The sequence below is a fragment of the Prionailurus bengalensis genome, chromosome B1, assembly GCF_016509475.1.
Source record: "Prionailurus bengalensis isolate Pbe53 chromosome B1, Fcat_Pben_1.1_paternal_pri, whole genome shotgun sequence".
In the NCBI taxonomy this organism is placed as follows: Eukaryota; Metazoa; Chordata; class Mammalia; order Carnivora; family Felidae; genus Prionailurus; species Prionailurus bengalensis.
In genome coordinates this window covers 144,742,692-144,769,271 of record NC_057344.1, presented here as the reverse complement: position 1 = coordinate 144,769,271, position 26,580 = coordinate 144,742,692, and the positions used below count along the sequence as shown (strand labels likewise).

At 42.9% G+C, this 26,580-nt stretch overlaps 1 protein-coding gene across 2 annotated transcripts in view; it reads right to left on the bottom strand.

The window, feature by feature from the left end:
- The window catches only part of PPEF2 (protein phosphatase with EF-hand domain 2), a 34,845-nt gene extending 8,265 nt beyond the window's left edge, over window positions 1-26,580 (bottom strand). The window contains exons 1-13 of one of the 2 annotated variants that reach the window (XM_043572452.1): window positions 25,455-26,580; window positions 20,917-21,054; window positions 16,081-16,208; window positions 15,873-15,930; window positions 14,483-14,658; window positions 13,070-13,184; window positions 10,494-10,540; window positions 8,808-8,974; window positions 8,291-8,327; window positions 8,049-8,198; window positions 3,899-4,282; window positions 1,920-2,105; window positions 672-814 (exon numbers count right to left, since the gene is read on the bottom strand). In XM_043572452.1, the coding sequence (XP_043428387.1) occupies window positions 672-814; window positions 1,920-2,105; window positions 3,899-4,282; window positions 8,049-8,198; window positions 8,291-8,327; window positions 8,808-8,974; window positions 10,494-10,540; window positions 13,070-13,184; window positions 14,483-14,658; window positions 15,873-15,930; window positions 16,081-16,208; window positions 20,917-20,971 (1,646 nt within the window). In that variant the 5' untranslated portion in view covers window positions 20,972-21,054; window positions 25,455-26,580. The remainder of the gene's footprint in view (window positions 1-671; window positions 815-1,919; window positions 2,106-3,898; window positions 4,283-8,048; window positions 8,199-8,290; window positions 8,328-8,807; window positions 8,975-10,493; window positions 10,541-13,069; window positions 13,185-14,482; window positions 14,659-15,872; window positions 15,931-16,080; window positions 16,209-20,916; window positions 21,055-25,454) is intronic. The other variant, XM_043572451.1, reaches the window with a different exon arrangement.

The following is a 26,580-nucleotide window of genomic DNA, read 5'->3' as shown; positions in this document are numbered from 1 at the left end:
GGCTTGCCTTCACTGTGTTATTAGCTGTGTGACCATGGGCTAGCTGATTTCATCTGTGTTCTTTAATGATCTCTTCTATAAAACTGAAATTAGTATGAATTTCTTAAGTCCATTGTTAGATACTACATATAACTTCTTTATAATAGCACTTAGTGTGTGGTAAGCTCACAACTAAGGTTAGAATTCAGAAGCATCTCAACAGAAGCCATTTAAGTAATATTATATGCTTCCTTCCCAGGGAGAAAAGGGCATTGCTAACAAATGTGTGGACTGAAACCCATTTGTCAAACCCCTTGAAAGCAAAGAACCTTTGGCTCTGGCTTAGGGAGTAACACAAACCCTTTAAAGATGAGAGAAAACAGAAGAGTGGCCCTGGAAAGACTTAGTGGCCTGGTACATGGACTTTACCCAAGATGTGCCCATTGAGAATAACTCCTGCAGGAAACAAATTTGTTACTCCCATTCATGATGGGTCAGTACAGATCTTCAAGTGTATGGAGGAGAAGGAAGAGGCCCCTGCTAGAATGTCTATTGTAGACCTTACTGCTAACAGAGCTACATTTTGAATTTTCACTTAGAATGTGGATAAATGTAATGATGTTTGACATTTCAAAGGCTCCACAAACACCGTCATTCTGGTTTTCGGAAAATGATTCATTAAAAAGTCTTGCCTTTGCCTCATGGTCAGCATGTGGGTCACCTTGTTAGCTTGATACTGCACGATGTATGGGGTCAGGGCTGGCCCCAGTTTGACATAGGCCCCTCTGTTACTGCCAACTTCATAGTAGTTGGAGGCAGAAAAGATGGTTAACACCTAAATCAAAACAAAGAGAGAAAAGGCGTTCAGGTTCGCTGAAGAACTCTTGACTCTCAATCTGATAGGGCCCAACCCAATTTCAGGAGCTGCTCTTCTTTCTTGACCTCGCCTACAGATCTTTTAAATTTTTTTTAAAGTCATCAATGCTGGTAGGGCAGGAGTGGTGGCTCCAGTAATAACAACTTGGATTCTGATAGGACATCCGCAACATGTTTTCTTCACATTTTTATCCCAAGTTCAATAGCAGGGGTAACAGAAAACACTTCATTTGGTTCAACTTAGAGGCAAACTGGAACTGATAAATTAGGAAGGGTCGTTACAATTGGCAAGCCAGTTATCAAAGCTGGTGTGAGGCCTCAAAGTAGAGTTTCCTACAGAGTACTGTGCCTCCTGAGATGCTCTGTGGAAAAAGTTGCCATTGTCAATACATTGGGAAATGGTAGACAGTGTATCTCTTCTTGGAGATTTACAAGGAATATAGGAAACTAATGGTTCTCAGAAGTCCTGCAGTAGAGAAACTTGTATAACTGTTTAACCAAACATTTCTCAGATTAGTTGATCTTTTTTTTTCCCCACATGGAAAGCTGTTATTCTCCTGGAGAGTTAGTTTCTGTGGGAATACTCTCATCCTAGTGGCATTGGGCTAGGCTAACATTGTAGGATTAAGATGTTCAAAGATCAGACAGGACATTAAGTACACTCCTGAGAAGACAAACAATCCTGAATCCCTGCCTGGGGCACAGTGCAGAAATCCTGTTACCCTGTACTGTTGTTTGAAATATGTGCCAGTGAGCAACGTGACTTATAGAATAGAGATGTGCCTGGGAAAGCACCAGGCCATATTTCTAGCCACAAGATGGGACAATATGTGCCCCTTTTTCTCCTCTCAGGGTATTGGTGAGTAGTGGTAGCAATCGAATTTTGAGGTTTAAAGAGGCGATGAGAGCCAAGGATAAATAACAGTAAAGGACCTAGTCGCTTTGAGCAAGTGGCTAACAAATACAAGACACAGTGGATTGTGGGAAAGCAGGAGCCTGAACTCATCCAGGCCTGGGAGGAGCAATATGGACCACTCGTGGGCTTCTGCAGATGGCCCACCCACCTTGCGGCTGTGGCAGAACTCATAGCCTTCAGGTTTGCACTCGTGTGAGCGGATCAGGAATTGCAGGTTGTATTTCTGTAGCAACCGTTCTGTCACATTGGGTCCAAAATAACAGCCTCCTCCTCGAACAGTGTTGGCCTTACAGCCCTCCTGAGCCATGGGATCACTCCACAGTATATCTACCACCTGGAGAGACCAAGAGATGGTTTCTTTCCTAAAATCTAGACAGAGATTCAGAGTCATTCCTATGAGAAGAGGAGGAGGAAGAGGAAGAGAAGGAAAAGGAGTAACAGGAGGAGGAGGAAAGGAAGGGGATACAGATATTTGAATAAAAATAAGGGAATAATTTTTTGCATAATCAATGTTTGACATATGCTTATATTTTGAATCCCTGAGGTTTCAGAATCTTATTATTCATGGAATGAGCATGGGTATGTGCATATTGTTTGACAAGCTTGTACCCACTTTCTTGGAAGTAAGTCTCACGTGAAAGCTCAACACGTAAAACAGATTAAAAGGGAACTGCTCTGGTAGATGTTTTGATCAGAGCCAGTTGTCTTCAGTGAGCCCCAGTGCTCCAGGCTCCTGGACATTTGCCCCAAAGAGAGGGCAGACATCTGGGCCTGGCAATACAACCTCTCCTCCAGCATTCACAGGTATCAGGTATGGCCCTGAGAATGTGCAATCAAATGCTTCATTTCTTAAAGTAATGTCAGCATTAAAAAAACGTTTTGTTTGATGTTTATTTATTTTTGAGAGAAGAGAGCACAAGTGGGGGAGAGGCAGACAGAGAGGGAGACACAGAATCCGAAGCAGGCTCCAGCCTCTGAGCTGTCAGCACAGGGCCCGACGCGGGGCTCGAACCCATGGACCGCGAGATCATGACCTGAGCCAAAGTCGGACGCTCAACCAACTGAACCACCCAGGCGCCCCTCAGCATTTGCAAATAAAAAAAAAAAAAAAAAAAAAAAAAAAAATATATATATATATATATATATATATATATATATTTATTTTTTAATTTCCATTCTAAGTTGATGTTGAAGCCCAGATCGATAGTGCAGGGAGAACATAGCCTAAACTCACCATCTCTCTCTCTGAGGTTTCCAGCCTCAGAGTCAGCTGTGACTCCTCTTTCTCGCCACCCTCCATCTGGTCAATCAGCCCGTTCTTCTCATTTTAGCTCTAAAATAATTCTGAATTCCTTTTCTTTACTGGATGAACCATTAAAAAAAAAAAAACCTGCCATTTTTATAGGTCAAAAATGGTCGAACACCAGCAAGTTCACATTGTTCTGCTAACACTACTGCACAAACTCACCACATGGATTACAAGCTTCCCTGCCACAGTCTTGCCCCAGTGAAATGTGCCCTGCATTTGCTGCCAGAGTCATAGTCAGGCAAACACCATGAGTGCCTACTCTGTATTTGTTTTCCTTCTTCTTCCTTGCTAACAGAACTCTGATGAGGTGTTTGAGGTGGCACTGTGCCTAGCAAAATATGTGCTTTCCCAGCGTCCCTTGCAGTGAGGGGTGGCCATAGGACACATCTCTGGAGATCTTGGAAAAGCCTTTATTTGCCTGATAACAGAGAAGGACAGAAGTTGCTGACCTAACCCTTTTGGCCTTGAGCTGCAATGGCCATCTTTCTGACACACGCAACACAAAACATCATATAATAGCACCCAGTAAATCATGGCTTACCTTCCTACCCCAACGATGCTAGGTCACTAAACCAAATTTGCTCAGGCAATAGAGCCCATCGGCCACATCACCCTGTGCTCTTTCAAACTCTAAAACATATGAGCCATGAAGCAAATACTAAAGTTCTTCTGGGGGTGTTCTAACCCCCGGGGGGAGAGTGAAGGGGGTGGGAAAAAATACCCCGAATTTACATGGAGGGAAGAGGCTTGTTCTGTTTTTTAAAAGCCCCTCCGGAAGACGGCCACATTCCAGGGGGCAGCACCCGGTCACAACCCACCTGCCTCCACTCCTCCTGCGTGGGCTCCAGCGGCTCCTCTGCTCCTGAATCCGCTTCTGGCGTGCACGGCGAGGCCTCCTCCTCCCCCCGGCTCACAGGAAAGCCTGCTTGCTGCCGGCACCTGTCCAGCTCCAGGTCCACGGAGCGCCGCACCTGCCGGGCTAGCTCCTTGGCGTCCCGGGGGGCGCCGCAGGGAATGCTGGACGAGCGGCCGGCTCTGTGAGCCTGGAGGGAGCCCAGGCGAAGGGGCGAAGCGGGGAGAGAGCGGCTCTGGGGGAGAAACCACGGGGTGGGTCTCCCTGCGGAGCTCTTCTGGTTGGCTTCCTCCTTCTTCACCTGTTTCCCGTTCTCCTTTCTCGTTTTGTGCCTCATGGTGGAAACAATCTAAAAATGTCCAGAGAAGACAAAGATGTTGAGTTGTTCTTGGGGCAAGAACAGAGAAGGACACTCAGAGAGGGTCAGCAGGACCTGAATGATATTTCGAGAGGCATCCAGATTGAGTAGAACGGAACAGAGGTGTTCTCTAACTTTGGACAAGCACTGGATGACTTCCCAGGCAGCCCCAGCCCCTGGCCATAGAGAGTGAAAGGCCACCAAATGTAAACAGAGTCATAACCCCCTCTCCTTCTCATCGTGTTGCAACTCATAGTGAGGGCCAGACCGTCAGTCCCCTTTTGACCCCCAGATAACTTTATTTCAAGGAAGTTATTAATCTATCCCCCAGAGGCATCCCTAACTTTGATTATTACGGAGAATAATCGTGTTACTATGTATCGGGCCCTTGGTAAATAGGTGCTGTCCTGGGTACTTGTCATGAATTCACTGATTAGCTCTCAGGTCGCCACCATGAGATTGCATCCTCATTTTTAGTTTTACGTGAATTAACCAATTAGCCCTCACACTCCTATGAGATAGCATCCTCATTTATAGTACAGATAAGAAAACTGAGGTGCAGAGATACTAAAACATTACCAGGACTGAACCCAGAAATCTGACTCCAGAGCTCCTACTTTGTGTTTTCCTCCCAAGTGGTTCCTGGACTTGGTACAAATGGCTACGTCACCCCTCCCCAGAGCTTTGCAAACTACTGGGAAGTCAGCTTTTTGCTAAGCTCCAGAAGGCAAACTGTTCTTTAGCATTCTTTCCCCAAAGTTCCTACTTCTCCTGTTTACATCATTAAATGTGATTCTTCCCATGAGATCATCTGCTTTATCGTGACTTGCTGTCTCTACCTCCATACATAGACATAGATGCAGCAGAACAGAATATTTGAATTAAAAAAAAAAAATAAGGTGCCAGACATCACGCAGACTAAGAGCTGGTTTTAGGTCCCTTGGGCACCTTCTCTTCCACAAAGAACACGAAAGGGTTGAGATTACGGAGAAACAGAAAGGGGATTTATAATAAAGGTTTTGGAGGAAGCTGTTGAAAATGTTGCAGGCGTCCCCTCCCCCACCTCTTCCAAGGAGTTATCCTTTCCCCCTTCCAACACTGAGTTTTTGGGAGCAGGGACACAGAAATCATCTTTTAGTCACCAGACCCCAAAGGGCCATAGGCAGACCTTGACAAATAGGACTTGAATCCAGAAACCTTGGGCTTTGAACTGGATGCAATCATTGGATGAGACCTGAGTGTAGACTCCATTGGGGAGGGGATGAGCGGGGTATGCATGAAAATGTGGGGAGCAACAGGGGCAGACTAAGGTAGTGTGTGGCTACCCTACCATCTGTCTACTCTTCTTCCTTAGCAATAGAAACCCAGATTCTTACAGATACCACCTAGAATGAGGACTACACTTGCCAACCTGCCTTTCAGCTAGATGTTAACATATGACAAAATTCTGAACAGAAATATGAACAAAAGTTCTGTATACAACTGAATGTCCTTAGAGGGAAGAAACATGCCTTTCTTCTACTTTCTAAGTTATGCTGCTAGAATATGGTTGTGATGGCTGGAGCTCAAGTAGCCACGTTGGGCCATGATGTAGCATGGTAGAGCAACAAGAGAGCAGAACACTGGGCCTCTAGTGACTTTGTGGTCTTACTACCAACCCTGGACTGCTTGCTTCCAGTGTTTATTTACAGAAGGAAGAAATAATCACAAGGCATTGTTGTTTGAAGTTTTCTGTCACTTCAGCCAAATGTAGTTAATACTATTTCCACTTATTGAGTACAAATTTTGTAAGGCACATGCACATATATTTTCATTTAATCCTCACAACATCTACGATACAATCATTCACTCTCTTATTGTATAGATTCAGAAACTGAGGTTACAGTAAGTTAAATAACTTTTTCAAGGTATTATAACTATAAGTAGCAGGAAAAGAATTTTTATCCATTTCTAGCCTATCCAACTACTCACCATACCTACTCAAGGGAAAAAGAACACAGTTCCATACTTCAGTATCTGTGTGTCAGAGACTACCATTCTCCCCCATCTCTTTTCCCTTCTTTGTCATAGGAATGGAAACCCTAAATTTTGTGCTAGGCATGTGGCCAGCCAGACAGAAGACTGCATTTCCAGCCTCCCTTCCAGCAAGGAGTAGTCATGTAACTACTTTCTGAACAATGGGATGAGAGCAGAAGAGATGTATACAACTTCTTTCCTGTGTCTTTAAAGGGCAGGGATATTCTTCCCCTCTTCCTCCCTCTATCCTATTGCTTGGAATACAGATGTGGTGGCAGGCTATCTTGGCCTATAAGATGAGGGCTCAGGAAAGACATGCTAAGGACAGCAGAATAACAAGACATAAGAAGGCTTGGTTCTTGGATAACCTGGTAAAACACAGCTGCCATATCAGCCAAGTGCTGCATGTTCCCAGATTCAAATCCGGTCTGTCTGATTCCAAAGCCATGCTCTTTCATTTATGTTCTCATATCACAAAGACTTGTATATTAATTAGAGTTGCCCAGAGCACACTAGCTTGTGTAGTAATTGCTTAGGCAAATGTTGTCAAAGATGTCGTAGTAGGGATTCCTGTGTTTTGGAAAGGGCAGCTGGGAGTTCACAAGCCATAAGACACCATTCAAGTGTTAAAAGTCTATGATTAAAAGAAAATAGAATTCTTGTTTTCTAAATTTTTACTTCCAAAGTGAAACAGGAAATAGAGACGTATTAATATGGGAGTATAATGCATTCTGTCTCTCACTCCCTCCTCCTGCTGGTTATTGTAAATTTCTTCAACGTTTATTTATTTTTGGGACAGAGAGAGCCAGAGCATGAACGGGGGAGGGGCAGAGAGAGAGGGAGACACAGAATCGGAAACAGGCTCCAGGCTCTGAGCCATCAGCCCAGAGCCTGACGCGGGGCTCGAACTCACGGACCGTGAGATCGTGACCTGGCTGAAGTCAGACGCTTAACCGACTGCGCCACCCAGGCGCCCCTGGTTATTGTAAATTTCTTTAGGGCAGGCACCATCTCTGGTTATCTTTGTATCACCCCTACCACTTCCTTTGCACATAGTAAGCACTTTAACCATAGTTGTTGAGTTTAATTCGAAATTGATCATCATTTTTCTGTCTGCCAATAGCATCCTCCCTGAATGAAGTACGCACTTAAAACATTTGTTGAGTTTAACTGAGTTATTTGAGAGGTAGAGGCTCTTCAGGCACACTGAATGGGGGTGTTTATTAGAATTGTCTAGGTCAGGGATACCAAACAGATGGCTCTAGCTGCCACTCCCCACTATCATGTCCATAGAAACATCACTAATGGATCATAGCACACTTGCTCCTTGAGCCCAGATGTATATTCCTTGTTTGTTTGTTTGTTTAATCTTTTAATGTTTATTGATTTTTTAGAGAGAGAGAGAGAGAGAGACAGAGCGCAAGTGGGAGAGGGGCAGAGAGAGAGGGAGAACAGAATTTGAAGCTGGCTTCAGGCTCTGAGCTGTCAGCACAGAGCTCGAACCCACGAACCTTGAGATCATGACCAGAGCTGAAGTCAGACACTTAACCAACTGAGCCACTGAGGCGTCCCTCATGGCTTCCTTAACAGCCCTTATTAAGTCACCTGGAGTCAGCATGCAAAATGACATTGACTTTATGTAGGCAGTGACTGGGTTAAATTATTATGAACCGGGTTGTTATTATTATGAACTGGGTTAAATTATGGTGAAATATGCACTATTTCATTACTTGGCCAGTACCTTGTGCCTGTCTAGTTTAGCCAAGAGTTCCAGGTCGGTCATGTCTGACACTCCGCCATGAAGAATCAGGACCTTCTCATCAACCAGAGTGGCCAGAGGAAGCCAACAGAAAACATCTTTCAGTATTTTTAGTATTTTCTTGCCATGTGTCTGAAAAATGATATTAAGAAGATAATAATTTTCAAGTGATACACTTAACTTATCTGAACTAAGAAAAACTTTTGCTTTTAAAGGCAGCATACCTTATATTTATGCATCACTTCCTTGGTAAAGCCGTATCTAGATTTAGAAGCAAAACTAGATATTAAATTTAATGACAACACTTATGGTATACTTGAATTTTTATAAGAATTCATATCTTATATACATATACTCAAATATATAGAAAAGAGACTCAAATATATAGAAAAGAGGAATAATTGCTAAATGTTTACAATTATAGCATTAACTCTGGGTCAAGAAATTAGGGGATATTTTAACGTTCTTCCTTTTGTTTATCTGTATTTCTTAGTTTTTCTACAGTGAGTTTTATTGTTCATATGATAAAGAGTATGGATATGTGGAAAAACGTTTAATGGTTTTATTAAAAGTAGGATAATATGTAGGTTTGTAAGAAATATTTTAATGCTACATATTGTGTATTCCTTTAAAAAATTGGAAAACTACTTGAAAAGGTATCTAACAAATAAGAAGTTCTGACAAAGTCACTTTTCAATCACAAGTAAACATCAAATACCCAAATGTGTTTGAGTTTGTTACCGTAAGTTCACCAAATGGTCCTCATGGTTTCCTCGATTAAGATGGAACTCTTTTGGGTAAACCAACATGAAGGCAAAAAGAACCATCAGGATCTCTACTGAATCCTTGCCTCGATCAACGAAGTCACCATTGAAGACGTAGGCCCTCTCTGGTGACGGGAGGCCATTCTTTCCAAAAAGAAGACAAGTCCAAGAAGTGGCAACAAAGGAAGGGAATAGGAAATCAGGTCAAGCCAATGGGCATTTGACAGTTACGTCAGATCGAACACCAATTCTGTGCTTTCTGGCTCTTCTCCAAATGTGAATTGTCAATAAAAGATGGAAGTATTTTTTTATTGGTCTTATATTTTCTTTCTAGCATGCTCATCAAAATAAGTACTTTATACAAAGCCAGAGTGTTGCCATATGGTATGTGCAAAGGACACCAAGCTTGTGATCCAAAAGCCAGTTTTAAATTCTGGCCACAATATCTTTAGTAATAATAACAATAGCTGTCAGTTTCCTCAGGATTAAAGGAAACAATTAGTGGGAAAATGCTTTGGGAGGCACAATATATATGTAAAGTAATATTACATTAACAGGACATTCATGTATGCTGTTACACGTTCTACATTTTATAACTAAAAATGGATAGGAAAATAGCTTTCAGTTGCTTTGATAATCAACAATTTTCTTTATTTGGAAAAAAAAATCAATCACTAAGTAAGGATTCTTTCTCTTTGTTCACCTCAGACTTTTTTTTTTTTTTTAATTTTTTTTTTTTTTTCTCAACGTTTATTTATTTTGGGGACAGAGAGAGACAGAGCATGAACAGGGGAGGGGCAGAGAGAGAGGGAGACACAGAATGGGAAACAGGCTCCAGGCTCCGAGCCATCAGCCCAGAGCCTGACGCGGGGCTCGAACTCACAGACCGCGAGATCGTGACCTGGCTAAAGTCGGACGCTTAACCGACTGCGCCACCCAGGCGCCCCTGTTCACCTCAGACTTTTAAAACAGTTTACAAAAATATACTAAAATATAATATAGTACTGACTTTTATATTATATATTTGCTACTATGTATTATTTTTTAATGACTTAAAATAATATTTTTGAGCGCCTGGGTGGCTCAGTCGGTTAAGCATCCGACTTTGGCTCAGGTCATGATCTCATGGTTCGTGGGTTTGAGCCCCACATCGGGCTCTGTGCTGACAGCTCAGAGCCTGGAGCCTACTTCAGATTCTGCATCTCCCTCTCTCTCTGCCTCTCCTCTACTCACACTCTGTCTCTCTCTCTCTCAAAAATAAATAAAAATAAAAGAAAATTTTTTAAAAATAAAAAGATACGGGGCGCCTGGATGGCGCAGTCGGTTAAGCGTCCGACTCCAGCCAGGTCACGATCTCGCAGCCCGTGAGTTCGAGTCCTGCGTCAGGCTCTGGGCTGATGGTTCAGAGCCTGGAGCCTGTTTCCAATTCTGTGTCTCCCTCTCTCTCTGCCCCTCCCCCGTTCATGCTCTGTCTCTCTCTGTCCCAAAAATAAATAAATGTTGAAAAAAAAAAATTAAAAAAATAATAACAAAAAAAAATAAATAAAAATAAAAATAAAAAGATAAAGTAATATTTAAAAAATCCAAGCAATACTTAAGCATTTTGTTAATAGATACTTCCAAAATAAGCCTCAGAGCAAGACAGGATCTTAAACATTCATACCTTATGAAATATAAATATTAAGTCATCCAACTGGCCATGTAAATCTCCTAACAAAGACAGAAAAAAGAATATCAGTTTTTACTGGTCCTTACCACTGTGTCTCATTTTTACTATAAAAAGGAAAATACCCAGAAAAATCTGACAAAGTTATGGTTACTTTTTTCCATATGTAAGACAGGGATAAATATTAACTTCCCTTGTTGCAGGGATAGCTAATATTGAAAGAAGAAAACACAGTATATTTACTCTACATGATTATCATAAATAAACAGTAAATGAAGCAAAAATAGGACAGAACAGTGCAGGGATGCAAACTCAAGTGAGAACTGGAGAGATTTTGTCCCATCTGAAGTAGGAAGCCGCTATTTATGGGCCAGTGTTAGGAGATTTTTCAAGAGGTGTTGGAAATCTCAATTTTAATATGAATTCTCCAATTTTCAAATGTTGGAAATTTATTAAAAAAATATTTTTCTGGGGCACCTGGGTGGCTCAGTCGTTTAAGCATCCAACTTCAGCTCAGGTCATGATCTCATGGTTCATGGGTTCGAGCCCCACATCAGGCTCTGTGCTAACAGCTCAGAGCCTAGAGCCTGCTTCAGATTCTGTGTCTCCCTCTGTCTCTATCACTCCCCTGTTTGCGCACACATGTGCTCTCTCTCTCTCTCTCTGTCTCTCAAAAATAAAATAAAAACATTAAAAAAATTTTTTTTTTAATTTTTTTCTGTCAGAATGGCTAGAATTAACAACTCAAGAAAACAACAGATGTTGGTGAGGATGCGGAAAAAGAGGAACCCTCTTTTGCACTGCTGGTGGGAATGCAAACTGGTGCAACCACTCTGGAAGACAGTATGGAAGTTCCTAAAAAAATTAAAAATAGAACTACCCTACGAGCCAGCAATTGCACTACTAGGCATCTATCCAAAGAATACAAAAATACCGTTTTGAAGGGGCACATGCACCCCAATGTTTATAGCAGCACTATCAACAATATCCAAATTATGGAAAGAGCCCAAATGTCTACTGACTGATGAACGGATAAAGAAGAGGTGGTATACACACACACACACACACACACACACACACACACACACACACGCACACACACGCATACAATGAAATACTACCTGGTGATGAAAAAGAATGAAATCTTGCCATTTGCAACAATGTGGATAGAACTAGAGTGTATAATGCTAAGCAAAATAAGTCAGTCAGAGTAAGACAGATAGCATATGATTTAAATCGTATGTGTAATTTGAGAAACACAACAGATGAACATAGGAGAACAGAAGCAAAAATAAGATAAAAACAGGGAGGGAGGCAAATCATAAGAGACTCTTAAATACAAAGAACAAACTGAGGGTTGCTGGAGGGGGGTGGGGCGATGGGCTGAATGGGTGATGGGCATTAAGGAGGGCACTTTTTGGGATGACCACTGGGTGTCATAGGTAAGAGATAAATCACTGGGTTCTACTCCTGAAGCCAAGACTACACTGTATGTTAACTGACTTGAATTTTTAAAAAAAGATTTTAATTAAAAAATAATAATAATTTAAAAAATTTAAGGGGCACCTTTGTGGCTCAGTTGGTTAAGCATCTGACTCTTAATTTTGGCTCAGGTCGTGATCTCATGGTTTGTGAGATTGAGCCCCATGTCGGGGTCTGCGCTGATGGCTTGGAGCCTGCTTGGAATTCTCTCTCTCTCTCTCTCTCTCTCTCTCTCTCAAAATAAGTAAATAAACTTTCAAAAATAATTAAAAAATAAAATAAACAAAAATTTAAGAATATTTCAGGGCAAACAAGACCTAGCTGCAGGTTGTACGTGGCCCTCGAGGTGCCAGTTTACAATCCCGGCTGTGCGACAGTCTGCACCCCCTAAGTGAAGATATGGACCTCAGTCTGTAACAGATGTCTATTTTTTTTAATTAAATTTAATTAATTTATTTTGAAAGAGAGGGAGAGAGCAGGGGAGGGGCAGAGAGAGAGAGGGACAGAGACAGAGAGAGAAAGAGAGAGACAATCCCAAACAGGCTCCACGCTGTCAGCACAGAGCCTGATGCAAGGCTCGAATTCACAAACCATGAGATCATGACGTGAGCTGAAATCAAGAGTCAGACGCTTAACTGACTGAGCCACCCAGGTACCCCTGTAACAGGTGTTTAAACTTTACCGAAAACATAAGGATATGGAAAGAATCATCATGGACAGTATTTCTCTCTGGAAGAAGAATACATGTGGACGGAAGGAATAATTTGCTAGGCATTAGGGCCTGCTGCTCAAGGCACAAGAAATAAACTGTCTTTTGACAAGGGAGGATCTGGCTATTTGCAGGGATTGTGTTCTGAGTGAAAGCATGAGTTTGGAGTCAAATCTGAATTGTTTGGGGAAATAAAGCAGAGTCTGGGCCCTCTTGCCCCATAATCCTTCACTGCACTGCCTCTACTCCAGTAAGCATGGAGCGAATAAGCAAGCTCTCAGCGAGAATCCCATCTCCCGCCAGCCCCGCCCTTCCTCTTCCCCATCACAAGCGTTTTCTTGTTTGTGTCTAGCGTGGGAAGCCATTTCTGACTGACTCTCACCGCACACTGTGATCTCCTCGCTGTAACAGGTGGAGACCCGGTTGATGTTTGGCAGTTGTATCAGGTGTTTCCTGGTTTCATGCAAAAGATTCAAGACATATCGAGCATGGAGCTGCTACTAGGAGGAAGAGGGGAGAGGGAACAAAACAACACTGATATTCATGCAGCAAAATGGGCCTCGCCTTTACTGCCTAATGATCCCAATCACCCAAGACCCCAAGACCCTGGTAAAGTGCCCCTGCGACCCTATGCCTGGATCCTTTCTTTTTCACCCATCTTCCGCCCTTGTTTCTGCTTTTCAACATCCCCCAATATTGAACTAATTTCCTCTTTCCTTCCTTGCCTTCCGCTTGGGAGAAATGCATGTTTGTCTCAGAGAGGTGTGAAGTGCACGCATGTCAATGGTACTAAGTGATCCTGACATCCTGGGGGAAACCACCCCAACGTCTCCTGCGGTGAATTATCTTCTTATGAAAGAGACGAAGAACTGGAAACTGGCAGAGAACCAGAATGTGACCACTTCTTACCACCTCTGCCTCTACCACCAGGGTTTCGAGCCACTCTCATGTTTTGCCTGGACTGTTGCAGGACCTTAACTGATCATCCTGCTTCAGCCCTTGCTCCCTATGTTCCATTCAGAAAACGGAATGATTATTTTAAAAAGCAAGCCTATGCCCAATGTCGCCCCATCTCTTTGAGAAGAATAAAAGCCCACCCACCCTCCTCTCTGCCTCCATCCCCTAACACTCTTCCCCGACCTCCTCCTCACCAGCCACAATGGCCTTCCTGAGGTCCCTGAGCCATCCAGGCAAGGTCCTGCCTCCTGACCTTTCCATTTGTTCCCTCTGCCTGGAACATTTCTCTGGCGGCATCCACATGGTGCGTTTCTTCACCATCTTCAACCTTTGCTCAGAAATCACCTTATCCATGGTGCTTTCCAAGACTACTCCATAAATTGCCATCTCTCCTACCCAGAACTTAGTTTATTCTCTTACATAGCTCTTATCTCCTTCTAATATACTGCAGAATCTGCTTATTTGTTGTTATTTATTATCTACTGTCTGTCTCTCCTTTAGAATGTTAGCCCTGTGAGAGCAGGAATTGGTGTCTGTCTTGCTCATTGCTATATCCCCAGTGCCCAGAACAGTGTCTGTACATAGCAGTGCTCAGTAATTATCAGTGGGATGAATGAACAAAGAAATATTACATGATGAGGAGGAGAAGTTTTCAGTGCATAAAAACTGGCTTATTGACTACAAGGTCCTGGCTAAGCAAAGGGGGCATGGAATCTCTCTGGTGGATCCATGACACTAACACCCTAAATCCAGGGCTATTCCTTCTGTGTTGGGTCTGGTCTCCCTCTCCATATTCCACAAAGTTGGTCGTGACCCAGGTTTCCCAGGGTGAGCTTACCTGTTTCAGTCTGAAAGCTTCCACCAGGGCAGTTGCGTGGTCAGGAAGGAGTGGGAAGGACAGGCGTGGTCCCGTGTAATTGTCAGGGACTTCTATAGATTCATAGTCACCGAATTTCTCCATCTCAGAGTCCTGGGGGAATCTGTCCTCGGTGAACATGCGGTCCAGGAAGTCCCCTGGTTAGGACAGAAAGGGTAGGACAGCTTATGTTCAGATGTGCAGTCCATGGGCAATACAAAACAGCCTTTCCCTGGACCATACTTTTTTGAGAGAGAGAGAGAGAGAGAGAGAGAGAGAGAGAGAGAGAAAGAGAGAATTCTAAGCAGGCTCCACCCTGTCAGCACAGAGCCTGATTCAGGGCTTGAACTCATGAATTGTGAGATCAAGACCTGAGCTGAGATCAAGAGTCAGATGCTTAACTGACTGAGCCACCCAGGTGCCCCAATATTACTTTTATTTTAAAAGACCGAGATTTGGGGCGCCTGGGTGGCTCAGTCTGTTAAGCGACTGACTTCGACTCAGGTCATGATCTCACAGTCCGTGAGTTCGAGCCCCGCATCGGGCTCTGTGCTGACAGCTCAGAGCCTGGATCCTGCTTCGGATTCTGCGTCTCCCTCTCTCTCTGCCCCTCCTCTGCTCGTGCTCTCTCCCTCTGTCTCTCAAAAAATAAATAAATGTTAAAAAAATTTTAAAAGGCTGAGATTTGTCAGACTTAGAACAGAAATTTAGCAGCTGAGGCTTGTAAGCAGAAGGAAAGGGAAAAACCTTGGTGAAACAAAAAAGCTCACAGGCATTTCTGGTGCTGTCAGTCAGTGTGCCAGAAGCCATCAGACCTTTCAAGGTCCTTCAGGCAAGGGCCAACCATCAGCCTCTGCATCTCTGGCCTGGGAGCTTTCTTCCTGGGTCCACAGAGGGCTCTGCTTGGCAGGCCAGAAATGCTGTGGAATTAACGACGCTTCCTATCCATCCCTCCCAGCAGCCTTCAACTAATGAGTCTCAGGAGTTGACACAGGAAGACTCTAGTTCTCTCTGCCTTCAGGTGGGATCATTCCAAGGCAAGTGTTCTGCACTATTTCCCAGGCACCTTTTGTTGCTGGCTTAGTAGCCCCCACCCCTGCCTCTGCCTCTTTATAAGCTGCCTTCCCTTCCCTGAATTCCTTCCCCAGTCCCTCCCCACCACCCGACTGTTTTCCTGTATTTAACAAACAAACTCTTTGCACTCAAATTCTTTTCTCCAGGTGTGATTCTGGGTGAACCCAGAAGCTGCCATTTATCTGTCAGCCTCCTCACTCATTCCCTGGCCGTCACGGGATCTATGCCCCCTGTGTCTCCCCCGCTCAGTCTGATATCTACAACCCTGAGGCCCTCCTGTATGGCCGCTCATACTCACTCTCATGGTTGCTGCTGGAGGTGAAGTGATCCACAAGGTAGCTGAAGAAATCATGGAGCTGCAGAAGAGTCGAAGACTTGGCTTTAGAGATGGGCACAAAGAGAACCAGGAGGGGTCTGGGTCAGCTGCACCCTCTGGGCACCTGGCCCTTGCTGCCCATGTGCTGGAAGGCAGAGCACGAGTGACTGGGGCCCACATCCCACCGCACCTTGACCTGGTCTTGCTGTCCCGCGTACTCTATTGACTGGAAGATGCGCCAGGTGCAGTGCCGCCTCATCTCCAGGCGCGCCATGTAGCGTCGGTACCATCTCTGGATCAGGGCTGCCGCCTTGAAGGCTGTGACACAGATGGAGAAGACAGCCTGTGAGCTGGGACTCCCTGGGCCAGGGCGGAGGTGAAGGGCACCGCTCCTGTTGTAATCTGGGGACAGGATGGTGGGGAAAGCACTACCCATTGCCCCTGGGAGGAAGGATTTGCCTCACCGCTGGCTGGGGTGCTCTCTTCCCCACTCCCTCCCCCCACCCCACCTTCATTCTCACCTAGTGGTTATACTAATATCACTGTAGGTTTATTGGAACTCCTACTGTCTGCTGAAAACTCTTATGTGTGAGAGGTGGAAAGGTTGGATTGCCAGGATCATCGAGAGATCTAAACTGGACAGGTTGCAAGCATGAGGCATACTTGAAGGGTGGGATAATACAGGGGTAGAGGGCGGGGAGGACATTTTGACATTCTAACAACAGACTGGATATCAAAAGATGTGGGTTCTAGGCCTGGAAATGCCCTGACCAGCTATGTGGCCTCAGGAGAATTACCTTCCTGGGACTCAATGTCCTCATCTGAAAAGGGAATGGGCTCTCTATGACTGGGGAAAACAAACAATGGGCAAACACACAAATTACTACATACAATGTCAGGTGGCAGTAAGTGCTTGCTGGGTTCTATGCTTGCGATCTCCATACTTGTGATAGCCCTGTGGGCCTTAAGTGTCCCCCTCACCCACTATCAAATCTGCAGGCCGCCTTTGGGCTTCTCTTTTTGCCAGGGCCCGTGCGAGGTGACCGTGTTCCACACGGTGGCATGAGTAGGTTTACTTCCTCCTAAGAGCTTTAGGACCCACGGTCAAGTCCTACTGCCAGAGAACAGCTGTTCACATAAATAACTAGATTCTTCTTAAGCTCCTGGGCCTGAATGTGCCACTGGTGATGAATGGAGTATTCATGGATAAAGCAGGATTAAAAAGGAAACCCTGCAGGTTAATTTAGGTCAACCTCGTGAACAGTAGACAGATTGATTTAATATATTTAGCTTGCATTAGAGAGCTAATAGAATTCTGGCCAATTTCCTTACAAGGAAGGTTGATGGTAGAGTGAGAAAAGAGAACCAGGGGGAAACTTAAGCAAAGCTGAATTTGATTTCCTCTGATAAAAAATGTCAAACTGTAGCTACTTCTCAAAGGCCCTTACCAAATGCTAAGGCTGAAGATCTACCGATTGAATTCTGTAAATCCATGCTCAGAACCGTGAATGAAATGTCTGGAGTAAGAGCTACAGACCCTCCAGGAACTAATGGGAAGCACAGATACATGGGCCTCGCTCACCCTAAACCTACAGCATTAGAATTTCTACAGGGATCTTCAGGTTTAACCAGCCCCACATGTGGTTCTTATATGCAGTGAAGTGTAAGCAATACTGAGGGGTATCGTGGCCACCAAGGTTCTGTGAAAATGTTGTTTGCTAACACGTTGCTTCAACATTTAAAGGCAAAGGCTGCCAACTAGACATACTTCTATCCTCAGTCTTGCTTGACTCCTTAGGGCAGGGAGGACACCCAATGGCTCTTTCTCACTCTTTTTTTCTCCCTCTCAGTCCTGGCAGGGATCTGGGTTAACTGAGATAGGGGCTGAGAGGTGCAGGATAGTCTAAGTCCCTCTGCCCTCTCCTTTCCAACAGCACAATACAACATGCTTGGGCTCCTCTTACTCCAGCTTTGTGTAGACTAGATCTGAGGGTGCAAGACACCTACCTGTTAAAACCCCCTATTAACAACAAGGCAACTACATGAAGAGAGACAGAGGTCAAAGGTCACCAAGGCACCAGCGAGTGAATCAAAAGCTGACTTAGAAGTAGAACCTCCTTGGGGCACCTGGGTGGCTTAGTCAGTTAAGCATCTGGATCTTGATCTCAGCTCAGGTCACCATCTCGTGGTTTGTGAGCTAGAGCCCTGCATCAGTCCCTGTGCTGAACGTGTGGAGCCTGCTTGGGATCCTCTCTCTCCCTCTTTCTCTGCCCCTCCACTGCTCTCTCTCTCTCTCTCTCTTCCCAAATAAATATGTTGAGAAAGAAAGAAAGAAAGAAAGAAAGAAAGAAAGAAAGAAAGAAAGAAAGAAAGAAAGAAAGAGAAAGATAGAACCATCGGGTGTCTGGCTGGCTCAGTCAGTACAGCATGCACACTACAGCATGCAACTTTTGATCTTGGGGTTGTGAGTTCAAGCCCTACATTGGGTGTAGTGACTACTTTAAAAATAAAATTTTGAAAAAAATTCAAAAAGAAGTAGAGCCTCCAGCTCCAGCTGCCCACAGAATCATGGGCAAACCACCCAACTGGGCCCTCTGCAAATTCCTGACCCACAAAATTATGAGCAGATAAAATGATTGTCTCCAGCCACCAAGTTGTCCGATAGTTTGTTATGCTGCAACAGATAATTGGGACAGGAATTGTATAAATGCTTTACAAAGTTATAAAACAAATTTAAAACAAAATGAAAACAAAATGAAAAAAAATGAAACAAAATGAAAAAAAAGAAAAAAAATGAAAAAGATAAATACATAAAATCAAACAAAATGAACAACAAATCAATCTCCAAAGATTAAAAGCAAAAGTTAAACAAGTGAATCTAACCTTATATAAGTTAGAAATACAGAAAGGAGTTACTTCAAATGACTTAAGAATTCAGTAATTTGTATGTCCCTAGTGGATATATATCCAAAGGACAAAATGAACTACAAAGAAATCTTAAGAAATTTTCAGGGGCACCTGGGTGGATCAGTCATTTGAGCATCTGACTTCGGCTCAGCTCATGACCTCACGGTTCATGAGTTCCAGCCCCACACTGGGCCTGCTGCTGTCAGCGCAAAGTGGAAGATCCTCTGTCTCCCTCCTCTCTGACCCACCCCTGCTCACACTCTCTCCCAAAAATAGATAAATATTAAAACAAAGAATTGTTAGTAATCACATTGTTTATAGTAGTATTGTTATTATTTGGAAACTATTATTTATACATGGTAGGATAAAGTAAATAATACTATTTTAATGCTGTTAGGGAAAAAAGATTAAAAAAATTTTTTTTAAATGTGTATTTTGAGAGAGAGAGGCGGGGGGTGGGGTGAGGAGGGGCAGAGAAAGAGGGAGACACAGAACCTGAAGCAGGCTCCAGGCTCTGGACTCTCAGCACAGAGCACAATGCGGGGATCAAACTCAGAAACCATGAGATCATGACCTGAGCCGAAGTCGGACTTAGTCAGTCTTAACTGCCTGAGCTACCCGGACACCCCATGGACAAAAGATTTTTAATAAAGAGCTATATATAAATATAACATCAAGGTTGTTAAGTAAAAATACTGTGTTCCTAAATATAAATTAGTCATGCTGGGGTTTTTTCTAAATAATGCATATTTCTGTATCTGTTCATTGAAAAATTATAGAAAGATATAGGCCAACTGGAAGCAAGGGGACACCCCACACCCTAAAGAAGAAGTTACTCCAGGGCCAAAAATGTGCAAGATGAGCCTGGGACATATTGCCAAACTAGAAAGCAAGGAAGCCATGAGCTTACAGACATGCATCAGCCCATATAAACAAAGTGTTGTCATGATTTCCTTTGCTTTCCTCCTACGTCTTTGGCTGCCTGTCTTCAGTCTCCTTTGTTGACTTATCCTCTTCCACCTAGTGCTTAAGCCCTGGAGTCCTTCATGGCTCTGTCCTAAGCCCAGGTCTCTGATCCATCTTTACTCTCCCTCTAGGCTACTTCAGAGACCCCCATGGCCTCAACCACCATGTAACACTCTGAATGTTTTCCAACGTTTATCTCTCCAGCCCAACCTCACCTCCAAAATCCAGATGTGAATACGCAACTGCCTACTCAGTCCTTCCACCTGCATATCTCACAGCCACCTCAACCCCAGCATAAACTCACCATCTTCTCTCTAGTCAAAGTTGCTTCTCCTCCACTGTCTTTACGCCAGTAATTGGTATTATTGACTGCCCAGTTTTGCTGGCCGGAAAACTGGAAGTCATTTTTGATCCACCCTTCTCCCTCACTCCATACATCTACTCAGTTGGGTCCTGTCAGTTCCACCTCCTAACTATTGTTAGAATTCACCTTCTCTCCATCTCTGCTGCCAATAGCTCGGGACTAAGGCACCAGCATCTCTTGCTTAGATGACTTTAGCAGCTTTCAGACTGTTCCTTCTTCTACTTTTACTCTCTCCCTTCTTTCTTCACAGAAGCCAGAGGTCTTTTAATACATAAATCTTAATATGAACTCCCTATTTTGAATTCATCAGTGGTTCTTCATGCACTTAAGATAAGATTTAAAATCCTATAGACCCTGAGTGATCTGGGCTTTGCCTACCTCGCCAGCCTCATGTTATGCTGTTCTCCATCTTGTTCACTTCAGACAATTCAGTTCCTCAAACATGCCTCACTTCTTTCTAGCTCATGATCTTTGTACATACTGAACCCTCTACCTGAAATGCTCTTTCATCTACTTTTTGCCCAACTTTATTTCAATCACTTGTACATGTATAATTTGGGATAAACCCTTGTGGACAACACTGATTCCTTCAGGTCAAATATAGTTCACCAACTCCTAAGATATTCAGCTGACATTCTGGTGATCTTGTCACAAGGAGGAGAAGCTGATTTTCAAGGGTTGCCTGAGGAGAAATAAAATGGTTTCCTTATTCTATTCTGAGAAACCCCTCCCCATGCAATGTAGATTTGGGGATACTCACAGCTAGTTTGGAAGATGGGAAACACATACCTTTCTCTGCATTCTGGAAAGCAAAATGATGTTGGGTTGAGGTACCACTTCCCATAGTGTATGTACAAGGTTTCTGCAGGACACAGACAGCAGGTCTGAGGGAGAGTCAATTGTTTGCTGACAAAAGGAAGAGGGAATCTGAAATAAGGGAATTCAGGCAGAGTATTAGTTCAGATAGACCAAGTCATCTATGGACCTCATCTCCCACATCATAAAAAATGTGGGACTATCATATGACAGCACCCTCCCCACCTCTGTGATTTCAGTGCATGAGATGTTCCCCCCTGCAAATTCCCTCCATGTGTCATCTCACATCTCTCCCATGTTCCCAGCCTTTCTACTAGCTTTTTCCTTTTCAATTTAGAAGCGTACTGAAGTCTCTTTTCTTATAGTCTCAAAGCACTTCACCACCACAACCACCACCACCGTCATTATCATCATCATCATTATCCTTTGACTCCTATATCCCTCTAGCTATAAGCCAGCCTCCCTTTTCTTCTCATTCAGATTTCTCTTAAGTAAACTACATATTTTCTGCCTAATCCCTCTTAAAACCACTTTTTACATCTTCTCTATTGATCAAAACCTTTCATGCTGGTGCCTCTAATTCCTTTGTCTTTTTAGTCCTTACCTTGCCCAAATAGCAAAGCCATGTGTCTCTACAAGTCCCACCTTGATCAAAATTCTACTCCTTGAGTTTCCACGATGCCAGATTCCCTCGCATTTGCTCCTTCTTCTCTGACTACTCTTCCTCCTTCTTGAGCTGACTTTCCACTGTCGATCCTTTAAATGTCAATTTTTATTTGTATTCTAGTCTCAAACGTCAGGTCTCCTCACTTGGAACATACTTCCTGGATGATTGAATGAATATTCACACATTCAACTATTACTTCCTACTGCTCAAATCCATATCTCCATCATGGATCATCCATATACATCAGCCCCATATACTCAGCTTCCTGCTAACCTTTCACTGGGGTGCCTCAGACTCCATGTACCACAAACAGAACTCATCTTCCCAAAAGCCTACTCCTCAAGCCTCATCTCTCTTCTCTAATTTCCTCAAACTGCTCTTTGACCACCATGACCTATGTGTTTTTGTTCTGACCTGGAATGTTCTTCCTCTCCCATCCCTCTTGGCTAACTTGGCTAACTTTACTCATTCCTTAAGGCTCACTTTGGGCATCACTTTAGGGAAGCCAGTTTGACAGTCCCCTCCTGTGAGTTCTTGAATAACCTAGTCACATGTCCATTACTGCGGTAAGATATTATACTTCCCTATTTTGTGTCTCTCTACCATTAAACTACCAGTTGCTTGAGAGCAAAGGCTGTGTGTGAGCAAATTCATCATTATATATCTAGAAATTAGCGTGGGCTTGGCATGTGGCAGAGATTCAATAAATATTAATTGAATAAATGTATTCATTTATTTTTACCATTTATTTATTTATTGACGCATTCATTTTTACACAATAAAGATCAATCTTTTCCTAGCTCTTCTTCAGGAAGCAATCTGAGATGTACTGAATTAATGTTGAGAGTGGATTCCATTTTTTTTTTATTGTTTATTTATTTCTGAGAGAGATAGAATGAGTGCGGGAGAGGCAGAGAGAGAGGGACATAGAGAATCCCACACAGGCTCTACACTACCAGCTCAGAGCCTGACACAGGGCTCAAACTCACAAACCATGAGATGATGACCTGAGCCTAAGTCAGACACTTAACTGACTGAGCCACCCAAATGCCTATGGATTCCATTTCTATATTTTTCCCCCTAACCTCACATCTACTCTACTCTACTTCCTCTATTTTTAAAGGTTATCATCTTGGGGATTGTCAAAAAGTTGTTATCTTTTCCCTTGCAAATCAAAGAAAAGTCTCACCTTGCTTGTGTTGGTTAGCTTACTTTGACTAAATGATCAAAGACAAAAAGACTATGATCTCTTTTGTGTGTGTGTGCAAAATGATTCCCAGATGTAAGAGATACCATAAAACCAGAACCTGAGTATGGGTCAAAGCGAATAGCCATCATGACCAAATCAACCCAACTTTCTCCAGATAACTTGCACAGTTTTAGAGCTAAAAGGGGTATCAGTAATGACTGAGTCCACCAGTGACTCACTTACAACTTGTTTTGATCATTGGTAACTTGCCTGTAGAGCCATGTTGTGTCCTAAAGTGTTTTGGTTTTGGAAGCATACAGGTGCAGGTGAAAATTTCAGATCAGCTTCTCACTAGACCTTGGTCACTTAACCTCTCATAGACTCAGTTTTCTCCTCTGTATATATGAGAGTAATAAATAATGTATTTAAAGTGTTCTCAGTATATGGTAGAATCTCAATACATGTTGATAGATTGGATCTATTTATTTTACAATATCAATAACCAAAAACATGTCCCTGGCTCAGATTTAGGAAGCAGAAAAAGACATACTATCTCAATACAGCATTGTTATAAACTGCATGTGTCCCCCATAAATTCACAAATTGACTTTCTAACTCCCAGTGTGATGTTATTTGGAGGTGGAGCTTTTGGGATGTTATTAGGTTTAGGTGAGGTCATGAGGGTGGTAACCACATGATGGGATTAGTGTCCTTATAAAAAAAAAAGAAAAAGAAAGATTAGATCTCTCTCTCTCTCTCTCTCTCTCTCTCTCTCTCTCTGTGTGTGTGTGTGTGTGTGTGTGTGTCATGTGAGCAAGGTGGTGGCCATCTGCAAGCCGAGAAGAGAGCACACAACACGAATCAAATCTGCTGGCATCTTGATCCTGGACCACTCAGCCTCCAGAACTGTGATAAATAAATGTATGTTGTTTAAGCCACTCACCTGTGGTATTTTGTTCCAGCACCCCTAGCTGACCAAGACAAGCAGAAACCAATAGGATGGATACTGATTATTTCTGGGTCAAAGATGGTTATTATTAAATTATTCCTCTTTTGCCCTTCAGGCACCTTGTTTCTTATGAGTTTATAAATCCAAAAATGGTGGCAGAATAAGACAACTTTGTCTATCACCTACCCTATAAAAAAAAAGCCATTGAGAAAGAAGTATGATGTTGCCATGGTGTGAGAGAGGAATAACTATCAGGGACCAATAAACTATTGGAAATAACCTGCAGGGGTGAAAGAAATGAAGGCTCTCCTCAGGCAGCACATCCAGTTATAATTAATTCTGGTCATCAAGGACAAAAAGGATGTGCCTTCATATATCGTGGAAGGGGACAGGGAGCACCCAGATATCAGGACGGGACTCCGTGATCTCATCTGTTTCTTGTCTATGAATTGATGGTAGTAACTCCATTACACGGTTATGACAAGGGGAAGATGAGGTTATATGTGAAGAGAACTTTGCAAATGTTTGTCATTGCCATTAAAAACCATAGATGAGGAACCTTTTTAAATGACACTCTCAGAATCTCTTAAAATATCTCTCTCCCCAAAATAATAAGCACCTTAAATATTTTATCAGCCCAGAATTAACAAAATACATCATGGGGCATTAAAAGGGGAATGGAATAGCATTCAGCCATGACAAAGAACACAGCAGATCAGTATGTAATGGCATGAAAATATCCCCAAGATACATCAATGCATGAAGAAAAGCAAATTGCAGAATAGTATGCCTAATATGATCTCATCTATATAAAAAAAGTATCAGTAAGGATACAAATAGCATACACCAAATTGTTAATAGTGATTATCTCTGCAGAATGGGCTTGCGTGACAAACTTTCATTTTTAACTTTATTATAACTTTGATAATTAAAAATCAAGAAATCAAATTTTTCAAAAAAATTTCCATATAAGAAAGAAATTAAAAAGTGGTTCTGACTAAATAGGTATTACCTATGGCTGTCTTAAGAGAAGAAACTGATATTATTTACAGACCTGTAAAGAGCATTCTAAAAGTAAGGAGTAGAAAGGAGAACTAAAATAATTCTCAAGGGAAAAAAGGAAAGCTTCGTAAAACCAAACATGAAAAATGAGCTTGATGTAGACTCAGACTGTTGAACTGACACATTTTGGTAATGACTAATTACTTTTCCTGCTGGTGATCCACCCCCCCTCCAGTGAGCCATCTTCTCAGGTAAATAGCACATGTACATCATATGGGTGAGACCCCTGTCCTTCTAGGATTTGCCTTAGTACCATCCATATTTGACACTATCATTTAAAAAAAAAATGTTGCTAATTGTTTATCTTCCCCCAAATGAACCTCAAAATACACATAGCAAAGACCCTCCCTGGGTGAGTTGATAATAGGGGCTTTCTCTTACCTCCATCCTCAAACCAAACCTGTACTATTTCCCGTGTAAAAACGTACATTTGTTGCCCTCCCTTCTGTGCTTTAGGTGAGAAAGAAAGCTCTTACCTTCTTTGGTATTCTTTACCACAACACACAAGGAGGCAGAAACCTCTTTAACACACAGGTGTGACCCCCCCATCCTGTCTTCTGAGTTGGCTGAGGGATCCCTGGCTGATGTAGTTTCTTCCAGGCCTGTAAGTGTGATAAGTAAGGCCCACGCCCAGCCTGGCATACCTTGTCCCAGAAAGGCAGCGGTGACATCCACAGCCGTGGCCAAGCCTTCAGGGCTCCCCACCTCACATCAGTAGGCACCTCTTGACCTCCATCAGATCAGGCCTGTGAGGAGGATGTGAAGGGAGAGATGGCATAGTCAGGGTGACTCCCTCACACGTAGGCCCCACACCTGAAGACAGTCTTTCCTCTGCTCTCTCCCGCCCTGGCCCCACGTCTAAGCCTTCTTACTCCCCTGGATTAGGAGGCTGTGTTTCTCAAGCCGCATCTGCGTAGCCTGAGCTCCTTAACCCAGAAACAGAGGAGTTCTGACAGCACAGGGCCTGGGGCTCAGAGCAGGTCTGGCACACGGGGGTCTCTGCTGTCCCACGGGAGTCCCACAGGAGACTAGGCACTCTTTCTCATGGCTGGCTTTCCTCTGTTCACAAAACATGATGGAAACACCTTGCCTTTTCCTGTTTACTTCTCCTACTCTTGCTGACTTTCCTTAGGATATAACATAAACTATTAATATACTGAAATATTAACCACTATTCCCAGGCAACTTACATTTTCAATTAATCTAAGATGCTTATGTGTATGCTGGTAGGTACTAACTATGCCATTGGAATCTGCAAAGAAATTTACATTTTGTTTATCTGCATCCAGTTCGTAGGTCAAGCTTGTTGTTATGCTATTCAAATCCTCTTTATCCTTATGGATTCTTCCCAATCTGCTCATCTTTGAAAAAAATGTTTCGAAGATTTCTGTGATAAGTACAGAGTTAGCAATTTATTCTTGTATTTCTGAATCTTTGCATTATAGTTTTTGTAGCTCTGTAGTAAAATATATATTGAATCATATAAAATTGCCATTATATATTTATATAATTATAATACATGAAGACGTATGGATGTTTTATTTTCTTGCTAGAGGGTGGTTTATCAAAATAAAATATCACTCTGCCAAAATCCATTTTGGCTTGAATTCTCTTTTGTCTGATACTGGTATTTTCACATTGACTCACTTTTGTTAGGGATTGACTGCTAACATTTTTTTCCCCCAAATTCGCTAAAAGTCAAAAGACTGATAAAATCCTAGGGGTGCCTGAGTGGCTTATTCAGTTAAGTGTCTGGCTCTTGATTTTGGC